Here is a 14,722-nt window from a genome sequence, read left to right on the forward strand (position 1 = left end):
CCGTTCAGGCTGGGCTGTTTGCACTTGGCTAAAAGGGATCATCTGGAGAATAGCCACATGGTGGGGGCAGGGTTGTACTGCACATCCCCCCCCAAAACCACAGCCCCTCCTTTTAAACGGCAAACCCAACCGGCATTGCTTGCTATGGGAAAGAAGGGAGCTGCAGTTTGAAACCATTCCCACATATTATGAAGGTGGAAGAAGCCAATCCCGCGTACCCTTTGGCTTACTATGGCTGCCTGGAAACCGAATTCTTTTGCCCAGCTGTGTATGATGTGTCACCATACCGGCAGGCACTCAATATAAAAGGCAAAATGTGACCTTGTACCTAAAGCACAGGTGCTGTCTGCTGTCAATGGCTTGATTCACTGTGAAAGAGACTCCCTTTTGTTCTCAGAAACGTATCTTCTTAAATTTTACTCTCCCTTTTTATCCCCCTTGCAGGTGCAAATGTTTCTATGCTCCCCATATCAACTCCTTCCATGAGGTTATCGCAGATTAGAAGGGGGAAAAAAAACACACTCACGATGACATTTTCCGAGCTCATGCAGTCCTCCCGCACTGATAGGCACAGCTTAATGCATGGAGGCATTCGGTGGCAGAGGCTAGGGAAGCATTCAGTGAGTGTGATCAGAACATGAGGGAGCAAATGGACATGATCAGGCATCTGGTGGAGCTGCAGGAAAGGCAACAAGAGCACAGACTGCCGCTGCATCCATTGTATAACCACCTGCCCTACTCACCAAGTTCCATATCCTCCTCACCCAGACGCCCAAGATCGCAGAGTGGGGAGAATCCAAGCACCCAGCCACTCCACTCCAAAGGATGGCCTAAGCAACAGAAGGCTGTCATTCAAACAGCTTTGATTTGTAGTGTGGCTACAATAAGCAATGTGGTCTAGTCCTTCTCTCCTCCCCCACCCTACCAGGACCATCTTGTCAGTGATCTCTCTCTCTCTCTCTCTCTCTCTCTCTCTCTCTCTCTTTTTCATAAATAAAAGAATTAAAATAAATAAAGAATGCATGGATTCAAAACAATAGGGATTTTACTTCCTTTGCCACTTGTGGTCAACGGGGGGAGGGGGATTGGCGTACAGGGAAGTAAATTCAACAAAGGGGGTGGTTTTGCATCAAGGAGAAATACACACAACTGTCACACCGTAGCCTGGCCAGTCATGAAACTGTTTTTCAAAGCCTCTCTGATGCGCAGTGCGCCAAGCTGTGCTCTTAGAATCGCCCTGATGTCTGGCTGTTCAAAATTGGCCGCTAGGCAATTTGCCTCAACTTCCCACCCCACCATAAACATCTCCCCATTACTGTCACAGATATTATGGAGCATACAGCAATAACAATAGGAACGTTGGTTGCACTGAAGTCTAACCTAGTCAGCAAACAGCACCAGCGAGCTTTTAAATGTCCAAAGGCACATTCTACCACCATTCTGCACTTGCTCAGCCTATAGTTGAACTGCTCCTTACTACTGTCCAGGCTGCCTGTGTACAGCTTGCTCCCATGAGCCATGGGAGCAAGGGGTAGGCTGGGTCCCCAAGATAACTATTGGCATTTCAACATCCCCAACAGTAATTTTCTGGCTGGGAAGTAAGTCCCTTCTTGCACCTGTTCGAAGAGCCTGGAGTTCCTAAAGATGAGAGCGTCATGCACCTTTCCCGGCCATTTCATGTTGATGTCGGTGAAACGTCCCTTGTGATCTACCAGTGCTTGCAGCACCATTGAGAAGTACCCCTTGCGGTTTATGTACTGGTTGGCAATGTGGTCCAGTGCCAAGATAGGGATATGCGTTCCGTCTATCACCCCACCACAGGTAGGGAACCCCATTGCAGCAAAGCCATCCACTATGACCTGCACATTTCCCAGAGTCACTACCCTTGCTAGCAGAAGGTCACTGATTGCGTTGGCTACTTGGATCACAACAGCCCCCATGGTAGATTTGCCCACTCCGAATCGATTCTCGACTGACCGGTAGCAGTCAGGCTTTGCAAGCTTCCACAGGGCTATTGCCACTCAGTTCTCAACTGTCAGGGCAGGTCTCATCTTGATATTCCTGTGCTTCAGGACAGGGGAAAGCAACTCACAAAGTTCCATGAAAGTGGCCTTAAAACATGCAAAAGTTTTGCAGCCACTGGGAATCATCCCATGGACCTGCAATATTATGCAGTCCCACCAGTCTGTTCTTGTTTGCCGGGCCCAGAATCAGAGTTCTACTATATCAACCTGCCCCATTGCTGCCATGATGTCCCAATTGCCACATCCCATGCTTTCAGGAACATCTGTGTCCATGTTCTCCTCACAATCGTCCTCGTGCTGGCGTTTCCCAGCCAGGTTCTGCACATACTGCAGGATAATATGTGAGGTGTTTACAATGCTCACAACAGCAGCACTGAGCTGAGCAGGCTCCATGCTTGCTATGGTGTCTGCACGGTAATCCAGAAAAAAAGGTGCAAAACGATTGTTTGCCATTGCTTTCAAGAAGGGAAGGAGGGGAGACTGACGACATGTACACAAAACCACCCGTGACAATTTTTTTGCCCCATCAGGCATTGGGAGCTTAACCCAGAATTCCAATGGGCAGCGGGGACTGTGGGATAGCTACCCACGGTGCACCACTCTGTGAGTCGATGCTAGCCACAGTATTGAGGATGCACTCCGCCGACCTACTGAGCTTAGTGGGGACATACACAATCGACCGTATACAATCGCTTTCTAGAGATCGACTTCTATAAAATTGACCTAATTTCATAGTGTAGATATACCATTAGTTGAACATCTCTTCAGCTATATCATGGACAGGTGTAACTTGTAATATTAGTTATGCGTCTTAGAAGTTCTCTTTTTACAGACATATTCCACTCTCTCAACTCATGAACTGTGAAACTGAAATTATCCATATAATAATTTGGATTGGCTACTCATTATGCTGGTTCCGTACACATTGATACAAATAACATATCAAAAGACACCTGCTACAGAATAATATATAAATTAGTATAATAAGTGCCATTACTTTAAAACAGTGGCAAACTTGCTGATGCAGTCTTACAACATGAGTCCCATAAAATCAACTATATTAAGTTGCAGCTTATTTAGTCCTGAAAAGAAGATGGATCCACAAACCAACCATTAAAAATATTTAAGTGATAAGAATTTAAATAAAAGGTTTAATGGTTTAAGATGGTTCCTACAACTCAATCACCTCAATCAAATGAAAATCAGCTAGGTCTTTCAATGTAGGCATATGAAGGTGTGTCTTACATTTAAAATAAACTTTTAGATAATTTATCCATTTGCTAGCATTATAACAGATTATACAGGAAATCATTTAGCCTCACTTCTAAAATCATCATCTGTCTACCATTCAACATTTTATAGCTTATAGAAACTTCACATATACAATGTCATTTTGAACCACCAAAAGACCTATCAACTTGTAACAGTCATTATAAAAAGAAAAGGAGTACTTGTGGCACCTTAGAGACTAACAAATTTATTAGAGCATAAGCTTTCATGAGCTACAGCTCACTTCATCGGATGCATTTGGTGGAAAAATGGTTTTGTTTTGTTTTTTTTTTCCCCACCAAATGCATCCGATGAAGTGAGCTGTAGCTCACGAAAGCTTATGCTCTAATAAATTTGTTAGTCTCTAAGGGGCCACAAGTACTCCTTTTCTTTTTGCGAATACAGACTAACACGGCTGCTACTCTGAAACCAGTCATTATAAAGGGAGCCAATAGCTATCCCTATGTTTAGGTTGCCTAGCACTTTCTATTATAAAAGATCCTTCCAATCTTTCTTGAGACACGCTAAAACCTCTATCGTTTGTAGCAGGATTTTGAAATTCATCAGAGGGAAAGCACTTAGGTGGGAGAAATACTTTTTCTTTGTCTCATGAAATTACACTCAGGTTCTCCGGAAATGAACCATTTTCCTTTTCTTGCTTCCATTGTTCATAGGTCTTAATTACATGATCACATGTAGTTTTCCATAGGAAACCTGCCTCATTCAGTGCACAGAAAGGACATACATGGAAGAGTTAAGGTTAGAATAGCATTTCCTAACTGTCGAGTGCTTGATTTTGCAACTTAAATAATTTTTTTTTAAGTATGCAATATACGATGTATTAAAGCATAACATTTAATTTTCCTTTCACGGACAATTGCTTCACTACCTACTTAGACCATTAGCTTCATCCTGCTGAATTTTCCTACTGAATTTTCACATTTTGTATAGTTAAATAAATGCTAGACCTACATATTGCATTGTCTTGGCTTTAAAAAAAATGGGAGGTTGATTTGCATTATCAAAAAACCATGAACATCTGTATTTCCACATGCAAACTATACAACACCCAAAACCTGGAATATGCAAACATATTTTTTGCAGTACAAGTAAGCTTTTATTAAAAAATAGCATCAACTTTTATGTTATCAAAAATAAGTGTTTTATGTTATCAAAGAAAAAGTCTATATCAATTAAAATTTTTACCTTTTTGGGGATATATGTTGGATCTTTTTTCACGGTCCTCAATAAAAACTCTGGCATATTGTTTTCAATATCTTCTCGTGTTCCCTTTTTGTGTAGTACTGCAGCCAGAAACGAAATGACCTAGAGAAAGAATGCAATTTACAGTGAATATGCAGAAAATGCAACAAAATATGAGTACGTCCTTCAGACAGTAGACATTCAGGGCACAATCCTGGAAGTGCTAAGCATCCTCAGCATTTGTTGACTTCATCCTTGAGATATGACCTCAACTCCCCTTTTTCTGGAGAATCATCTACCCTTGGCCATATGGGAAAAAAAGGTTTACAGGGCTAGAATGTTTGCTAATGGATGAAGAAAAAAAAAATCCCTGAAAAATACAGAAGATGTAGTGCACGAGGATAGGGAGAAACAATGGAAGGGGCATGCCTGGGAACTTTCCAAAGAAGGGAGGAAATAGGGTCCTTTAATGGGAAAACAGAAGCAGCAAAGATGTGGTTAGTCCACCTGAAACTTCAATCCAAAGTTTCCTCTGCGGAAGGGAAAGGAAGGATTTTAAACTGATGGTTGCCCAATCCTATTAATATATATTTCTTATATATTTCATAGATAAGGCCAGAAGAGACCACTATGATCTGCTAGTCTGATCTCCTGTATACACAGGCCACAGGACTTCCCTGAATTAATTACCACTTAAACTAGAGCATGTCTTTTAGAAAAACATTCAATCTTGATTAAAAAATTGCCAGTGACAAAGAATCCATCATAACTTGATAAAGTGTTACAGTGGTTAATTACCCTCAATGTTAAAAATGTGCACCTTATTTCCAGCCTACTTTTATCTAGCTTCAACTTCCAGCCATTGGATCTTGTTATGCCTTTCTCTGCTAGAATGAAGAACCCAAAATCAAATTTTGGAGCCCCAAGTAGGTACTTATACACTACAATGAAATCACCCCTTAACATTCTCTTTGTTAAGCTAAATAGACTGACACAAGGAGCTCAATCACTATAACGGCATATTTTCAAATCTTTTAATCTAGCAGTTTTCAACTTTTTTTTTCATTTGCAGATACCTAAAAAATTTTGAATGAAGGTGTGGACCCGTTTGGAAATTTTAGAGATAGTCTGTGGACCCCCAGGGGGCCATGGACCACAGGTTCAAAACCACTGTTTATGGTAACAACCACCTTTCGCGGACCACTTAGGCACAGACCATTGACCCCCAGAGGTCCACAGACCACAGACTAAGAACCACTTTGATCATTCTTGTAGCTCTTCTCTGAGCCCTCTCGAATTTAGCATTATCCTTCTTGAATTGTGAACATCTGAATTGAACATAGCATTCCAGTAGCAATTGCACTAGTGCCAAATACAACGGTAATATAACCTGCCTACACCTTCTTGATATTTCCTTGTTCATGCATCCAACGATCATATTAGTCCTTTGGGCCAGCATTGCACTGGCAGCTCACATTCAACTGATTATCCAAAATGGCCCCAAAGTCTTTTTCAGAGTCACTGCTTCACACGATAGAGCCCTTGCTCCTCCAATTCTCTGAGGCTAGCAACAGGATTAGCTTTCTCCATTGGATTCAGGGCCTGAAGTACAGCAAGGTCACCTTGTTAAGCCCCAGTTGCAACGCATTCTCTGCTGACTTCAGCTTATCTGTCATCTTGGAATGTGGGTGGCTTGAGGTAATATGGTATATACACTGCAACATTCTATAGTAGGCTAGGGGCTCACCGTTTGAGCTACACTTCAGTGGTCATCCAGAACAAACAGAACGCAAAAAGCACAGCTATTGGCAGACATAGTTTGGCTACAAGAGTCACATTTTAAAAAAAAGAAAAGGAGTACTTGTGGCACCTTAGAGACTAACAAATTTATTTGAGCATAAGCTTTCGCAAGCTACAGCTCACAACAGCTTATGCTCAAATAAATTTGTTAGTCTCTAAGGTGCCACAAGTACTCCTTTTCTTTTTGCGAATGCAGACTAACACGGCTGCTACTCTGAAACCTGACATTTTTAAAACCACCAGGGTATAATGTCCCAGAGACTATGCAGCAGCAAGAAGCAACTGTTCTGCCACTGCAGTGCTCATCTTTTAGAGGTTCAGCAGTTCCTCTATTGCTCACAGCAGCAGCCAGCTCCCGTCCCTTCCCTCTGCAGCTGTCTCACAGCTGTTCATAGCAGGACGGAGCTAAAGCTGTCAGCACCACTGAGAGAAGGAGGTAGCCAGCAGGGAATGGTGGAGGGAGACAGCCAGCAAGGAATTCTAAACTGCGAGGAAAAAAACCTGCAAAGGATAGAGGTGGGTGGGGCAGAAGAGGGGGAAGCCACCATGTGGGGCAGAAGAATGGAAAGCATACCATAGGGACCAGAGGAGGCAACAGAATTTTAGGCACAACTCTTCATATCAGGGGTAAGGCAGTTCTGGAAGTTTGCAAGCATATCAGTGAATTTTAATAATAGGTTTTTGGTGGCCGTGGACTTTTCTTTTTTTTTTTAATCCTTTCAAGCATAAACTGAAATTCCCCAGAAAATAATAACCTCCTCTAGTGGCTTCCAGACTCTTCATTTATTTGAAGAATTATCCCCATCAAACTTCCACATTTTGGCAACTATGGCAAAGGCCTGAAAAAGAACAATCTGCCAGAGAAATCTGCTGCTCCTTCAACTGAAGCAGGAAGCAAACTGGAGAACAGGCAGCATAAGGAGGGGGAACTGAAGCCAAAAACATTTCACTTTTGTCTGAGACACCTCATAACAGATAGATAGGGGAGACAGAACCTCGAGAAACAATATAGTTTGAACTCCGTAAAATAAACATATATAAATTATTTTGTAAATCCATCCTGCTACAACAGACATGGCCATTTCTCAGAACGTTCTGTAATAACTATTTTACAGCACAACTACTTAGGTGGTCACAAGTTTAAGGAAATAATTAGGAAAAAATAAAGACTTCAAACTTTATTCACTCTTCAGGCCTTTAACTTCATTTTTAGCCTCTTTTCAAGGTGTGCTGGAAAAGGAATAGAGATCTTGCTACTCACCACTATCCACCAGCACCACCCCTGCTTCCATAAAAAAAATCAGTAAGTAAAATTACTTCTTCATACCTGGGGACACCACTAAGATAAGTTAAAACTAGGACTGTCGATTAATCACAGTTAACTCACGCGATTAATTAAAAAAATTAATTGTGATTAATCGCAGTTTTAATCACACTGCTAAACAGAATACCAATTGAAATTTATTAAATATTCTGGATGTTTGTCTACATTTTCAAATATATGGATTTCAATTACAACACAGAATACAAAGTGTACAGTGCTCACTTTATTACAAATATTTGCACTGTAAAAATGATAAAAGAAATAGTATCTTTCAATTCACCTTATATAAATACTGTAGTGCAATCATGAAAGTACAACTTACAAATGTAGATTTTTTTTGTTATATAACTGCACTTAAAAACAAAACAATGTAACTTTAGAGCCTACAAGTCCACGCAATCCTACTTCTTGTTCAGCCAATCGCTCAGACAAACAAGTTTGTTTACATTTATAGATGATTTCACCTGAAAGTGAGAACTGGCATTCACATGGCACTGTTGTAGCCGGCGTTGAAAGGTATTTACATGCCAGATTTGCTAAACATTCATATGCCCCTTCATGCTTCGGCCACCATTCCAGAAGACATGCTTCCATGCTGATGATGCTCATTAAAAAAATAATGCACTAATTAAATTCGTGAACTCCTTGGGGAGGAATTGTATGTCTCCTGCTCTGTTTTACCCATATTCTGCCATATATTTCATGTTATAGCAGTATTGCATGATGACACAGCACATGCCGTCCGTTTTAAGAACACTTTCACTGCAGATTTGACAAAACGTAAAGGTACCGATGTGAGATTTCTAAAGATAGCTACTGCACTCAACCCAAGGTTTAAGAATCTGAAGTGCCTTCAAAAATCTGATAGGGACAAAGCGTGAAGCATGCTTTCAGAAGTCTTAAAAGAGCAACACTCTGATGCGGAAGCTACAGAACACAAACCACCAAAAAAAGAAAATCAACCTTCTGCTGGTGGCATCTGACTCCGATGATGAAAATGAATGTGCATCAGGCCACGCTGGTTTGGATCATTATCGAGCAGAACCTGTCATCAGCATGGACGCATGTCCTCTGGAATGGTGGTTGAAGCATAAAGGGACATATGAATGTTTAGTGCATCTGGCACGTAAATATCTTGCGACACCAGCTACAACAGTGCCATGTAAATGCCTATTCTCACTTTCAGGTGACATTGTAAACAAGAAGCGGGCAGCGTTATCGCCTGCAAATGTAAACAAACTTGTTTGTCTGAGCAACTGGTTGAACAAGAAGTAGGACTGAGTAAACTTTAGGCTCAAGTTTTACATTGTTTTATTTTTGAGTGCAGTTCTTTTTGTCAACAAATCTACATTTGTAAGTTCAACTTTCACGATAAAGAGATTTCACCTCATACAAGTACTGTAGTGCATTGAAAAATACTATTTCTTGTGGTTTTTACAGTCAAATATTTGTAATAAAAATAAATATAAAGTTAGCACTGTACACTTTGTAATCTGCATTGAAATTTAAATCAATATATTTGAAAATATAGAAATCAAAAAATATTTAAATAAATGGTATTCTATTATTGCTTAACAGCACGATTAATTTTTTTAATCTCTTGATAGCCCTAGTTAAAACAATGTTCTTTTAACATTAAATGGACAAATGTAAGGAAATTTAAAATTAAGCCTGCACTTTGCCCATAAGCCACTCTCCCGTGACTATAGTGTAACAGAAGGTAATACTGCATGCCACATGGATTCAGGAAGTGGCTACCTGAAATATGAATTTTTTTTTAAATTTACATCAGATACACCAGCCACATGTAGGATAATATGTTTGGGGCAGGGGAAGGAGGAGTTTAAACAGTAGTTCTGAAATTCAAGACTTCATCAGGTTTAAACATTACACTCCTAAAACCAAATCCTGCAAACTGCTGCACATGGACAGACCTCCATTCCCATGGAGTCCCACTGACTTCAACAGGGATCTGCCCAGAGCCCCATTGACTTCTGTGAAGATCTACAGAAGAGCCGAGGTACACCTATTCTGAGTAGTTTGCAGGATTGGAGCTTTAATATGCTAATTTAACCTCATGCAGTGCCTCCTTCATGTTCTTGTGAAAAAACAACAGTATTTTCCTAGAGTTAATAAAATACTCCGTATCCAAACTCTGACTTTGAAAATAAAACTGAGCCCAACTGATTTAAATAAAATTTAGTTGAGAAATGAATTGTCATCTTGAGAATTTGTATGCAATGTTACAACTGAAAATGAGATTTTAGGCTGAATTACACACTTTTTGAAAAGGGAAGTTTAGAAAATGTCAGGAGTTTCTAAACTACAGCAGCACTGTAGGGGGTTGCTAAAATAAATTGTATAGAATAGAAGTTTAACAAATCATTTACAGAAACCAAGTTATCCAAAGTTTAAATTAAGACTCAAAGAAATCCCAAAGTGTTCCAATCTGCAATCTAATCTCTGAATCAGTCATAGGATAGTATATAGAATGGTATTTCATCCCTGAAATGACAGACCAAATTATGTTTCTGGGAAAGTGCTCTTTTTTTTTTTTTCTTTTTTTAAATTTTTTTACAGGCATCTTTCCCCATGCTGACAATGAAACATTTACAGGCTCTTTCTTTACATGCTGTCAGTTAGCAATAGATACTATATACCAGTCTGGGAAACAGCATAACAACATTTCCCACTGGCCAATGTGAAGGGGCAAAGGGAAATCAGACTTGTTTATAAAACACTTGCACGAGTGTTTTTGAACATCTCCTCATTATAATAAAAAAGTCTTCAGAAGTGGAAAAAAAATCTCTCACTGTGTGCATTAGTATTTCCTAAAGGCATCTCAACCATCTTCCAGAACCACACTGTAATTTGAGCCAGGGATGGGAAGTTCAGCGTGTAAACAAGCATGAAGAGGAGGAGATTTTTCAGCACTGTAAATTAGGTTTTCTGATATGTGTTAAGTGGTTAATTAAAGTGACTGAATATACATAATACTTGTTTCAAAACAGTAATGTCTTCTACACAAATAAGTGAGACTCCTGCCTCTTTTGTACTTTCATATGCACTGCACAGCCCTTCCTGCAGCTCAAGTGCAGAGTACAAAGACTGACTTTTTGGGGAGGGGAATATATAAGATACTCTTTTAATGATGCGTTCTTCTTCAAAGTTGGTGTATCAATTAGAAAGTCTATCACATTGAAATTCCAAACAACTACATAAAAATCAGTTTTCAGAGTAGCAGCCGTGTTAGTCTGTATTCGCAAAAAGAAAAGGAGTACTTGTGGCACCTTAGAGACTAACAAAGTTATTAGAGCATAAGCTTTCGTGAGCTACAGCTCACTTCATCCACATTCATGTAGCTCACGAAAGCTTATGCTCTAATAAATTTGTTAGTCTCTAAGGTGCCACAAGTACTCCTTTTCTTTTTATAAAAATCAGTTGTTGCAACATGCTAAGCTTGCTTGTCTCCCGTCTACCCATTCACAATAATTAACTATTCCATACAGTTATACAGCACAGCAAGCATGCCACTCACCATCACCCAGCATCATCTATGTGCTCCATTTTTGCAGGCAAACTGCTTGATATTCAAACTTCTAGGAATCCTGCTCTCTAAAACAGTCTATGCTTGTATATCCAAAGGGATATTCTAGCACTTTATATGCAGAGGTAAAATTTTAAATTCAGCTTGATGAAAGTACTTTTCATTATAATTATCAATAACATTGCATGTTTAGAATTAGTTTCAGTGTTTGGTGTTATAGAGCATTAGCTAAACAAGTTGATAAAGGTTAAGAAAAAAGTTTAAGAACTTTTTAATTTATATTTTAAAAGTAAACACAATAAATATTATAGTGAACATGAGTTATTACTTGTATTCCTTCTCCTCAGAGGAATTTGTAGAGTGCGCAGAATGTCAAAGAATGTTACCAACATAATGTTGACACAAGTCAACTGAAATATGATACATTGCAGAAACCCAAAAATGGGTATTTAAATATTAGTGGTATTGAAATTGACTGCCAAATATCTTTGGATACATGTTTTTTTATTAGATTGCATGAGATACTTGCAGTTTAGAATACAAAAATACTTCTACATCTACTGCATTTGAGTGCATCTGATTAGTTCATTTTTCTCTCAACTTCATGCTAACAATAAACCCAGGCATGACCAGGTGCAGCATTATGCAACCACAAGCAGTTCAGTTTTATTCAGACTGAGAATGTTACAGCACCAAGAGGAAGACGCACATTGTGTGGTACACCTATAAATACTCCCCCTAGAGAGACACTTTGACCAAAATATACTTAGTTTATTCTCCCTTTTTAAAGAGAAAAGGTTTATGATGTTACAGTGTGAGACAATGCTAAAGTGAGTAAGGAAAATTCTCAGTTAATGTTCCCAGAAGTGGGGGTGGGGAGAATTTTACACTGGAGTAGATGGATCAGTGGGGCTCTGGAAGGAATTAGACAATGGAGCAGTCAGTCGTGGGAGAGGGAGGGAGAGAGAAGAGGGCATCATATATTAGATACTTTCGGATTCAACCCACTAACTAAATAAAAGGATTGGAGGGGTAAGAACCTCCTTCCAGATTAAAAATGTCCTAATTTTGACTGAAATCATTCAACCTTGATGATCCAAAACAGATAAGAAAAAATGCTACTATATAGGAGTACTTGTGGCACCTTAGAGACTAACAAATTTATTAGAGCAAAAAACTTTTTTTTTCCACCAAATGCATCCGATGAAGTGAGCTGTAGCTCACGAAAGCTTATGCTCTAATAAATTTGTTAGTCTCTAAGGTGCCACAAGTAATCCTTTTCTTTTTGCGAATACAGACTAACACGGCTGCTACTCTGAAACCTGCTACTATATAGTGTATCTTATGCAGTAATATTAGCTGTCATCTTTACTTATAAGAATAGTAGCCTAAATCAAACACTTACATTTCTGACTGGAAGACAACAATGGAATGAAACATCTTGGATTTTACAATATTAATCTGGCTAGGGTCTCCAAAGTTTGGAGTATACTTGAAGTACTTTTCAAGAGCAGCACAAAACTGTTACTGTCTAGACAATAAATGAAAAACAACTTTATCCACTCTGTGCATGTTAAAAGTGTAAAGCCCCATTTATAATCATTGTTATGATGCACAGAGAGTAATTCTCAAAATACCTGAAATATAAAGACAAACATTGGGTCTCTAGCTAGATATACAATTATAACTTCTTAAATAGGTGCCTTTTAAAAATCATTAACCCTTTAAATGTAATCTATTTCATAAAGCATAATCATATCTGAACCAATAGTTTAAGATGACAATACCTGTATTGTTTTTCCAAGTCCCATGTCATCTCCAAGAATACATCCTCTTTTACAAGCATAGTGTCCATAGAGAAACTGAACCCCGTCCCTTTGATAATCACGCAGATACCTATTAATTGTATAAGGGATACAGTCCCCATCTACAGATAACCCAAAAGCAACCGCAGGAGATGGAAGCATTTGGTCAGGGAAATAAGGCTTTTCCAAATCTTCATCATCAAATATTAAGCTATTCCGGGGATCTTTACCAGCTCTGGCTTTACAGAGTTTCGTTATTAATATGTTCTTTTCTTCAGACCCCAAAAATGATACAATTGCAAATGATTTCCCATTCTTGTCTGTTTCAACTGACTTTATTGTGGCTTCACAAAGTTTCTCACTTTCAGGAAATGGGGCAAGACACTTCTCTCCAGCATGCCACCTGTCTAAAAACAAAAACACCCAAAAAAAGATGATGTTGCAAACTATGTGAAGAAAGTGCTATACTTATTACACTTTTGTTAACACTGTTCAAAGTATTTTATAAACACTGTTCTGAGAAAATAAATATAAATAAGGCCCTTCATTTTTGGTTTTTATTTATACATGTTTCCTGGGAATTTATCCTGTTTTCTCTAAAAATTTTACAAATGGGAGAAAATCTGGAAAAAACAAAAAACAAAGGGCAGCAAGTGCTAGGGAGGGATGCCCAGTACTCATGGGAATGGTACTCACCATGTAGCACTTGAGGAAACCTTCCATGCCCTACAGTGCTCAGAAGGTCTTGGCTGCCAGGACCTTGCTCCCTACCCTCTCTTTCTGTACCCCTGACACAGAGGCAGCCAATGGTAGTGCTGAAGAGGTGGTCAGCAGAGGAGCAAAAGGCTGCACTCCTGAACCCGCTGGCCCTTCGGCATGGCCCCCTCTGCTTCCCTTGCACAGACTCTGTTTGGCAGGGGAAATGGATGGGGCTCTATGCCTTGAGGCTGGCTGCTACAGCTGCAAGGTCGGGGAGCAAGAAGGGCAGGAAGCCTGGCCCCAACAGCCAAGACTACCGATACAGAATTCCCCCCGCTTCCGATGGCAGACACTGTCCCCTTCTGATCCCAGCCCTTCAACATGGCCCCATCCACTCTCACACTGAAGGAGAGGGCTCTGTCTGGCAAGGGCCAGTATTCACGGGGTGCAGTGTTCTGCTCCCTGCGAGCCTGTAACTGCAGTGGTCAGGCAGTCTCAGTTGCTGGGAACCAGCTCCCTGCCCATCTCACTCCCCCAAAGAGGAGTGGAATGGTGGCATGCTGAAGGACCAGATCAGGAATGGAGCAGAAGGCTGCACCACATGAGAAATGACACCCTTACCAAAGAAAGCACCCTCCTGACCCCACCACCGTTCAGCGCAGCCTTGGCCGCTTGCCCTGTGAAAAATTCCCAAGTCCCAAAAAAGCCAAAATTCAGGTGAGACCCCCCCTCCCCACCAACTCCCGTAAAATCCTATATACTGGCTTTTTTTCAAAAACTTGTAAATTTTTCAGGGGGAAAAAAAAATCAGTAAATACCAATAACGAAGGGCCTTACATATAACATAAGGTAGGAGATCAGGATGAAAGTCACACTAGAATTATGTTTTGACTGGCTATTTAGCACTGAATAATGTAAATAACAATGAAACATTATGAAAAAATATAAAGACTAAAGCCTCAATCCCACAAGTTTTTCCATGACGACTTCAGTGGAACTCCATTCAGGTACAGAGGGCCACTGATGTGTAACAATCAACAGGTTTGGGATC

General features: G+C 40.0%; 1 protein-coding gene across 8 annotated transcripts in view; it reads right to left on the bottom strand.

Moving 5' to 3' along the window:
* Window positions 1-14,722, bottom strand: part of ERCC6L2 (ERCC excision repair 6 like 2) — a 121,035-nt gene that overhangs the window by 100,136 nt on the left and 6,177 nt on the right. For all 8 annotated transcript variants that reach the window (XM_043514303.1, XM_043514301.1, XM_038401960.2 and 5 more), the window contains 2 exons: window positions 12,955-13,379; window positions 4,500-4,619 (listed from right to left, as the gene is read on the bottom strand). In XM_043514303.1, the coding sequence (XP_043370238.1) occupies window positions 4,500-4,619; window positions 12,955-13,379 (545 nt within the window). The remainder of the gene's footprint in view (window positions 1-4,499; window positions 4,620-12,954; window positions 13,380-14,722) is intronic.

This window comes from Dermochelys coriacea, chromosome 5 (assembly GCF_009764565.3).
Source record: "Dermochelys coriacea isolate rDerCor1 chromosome 5, rDerCor1.pri.v4, whole genome shotgun sequence".
Lineage (NCBI taxonomy): Eukaryota > Metazoa > Chordata > Testudines > Dermochelyidae > Dermochelys > Dermochelys coriacea.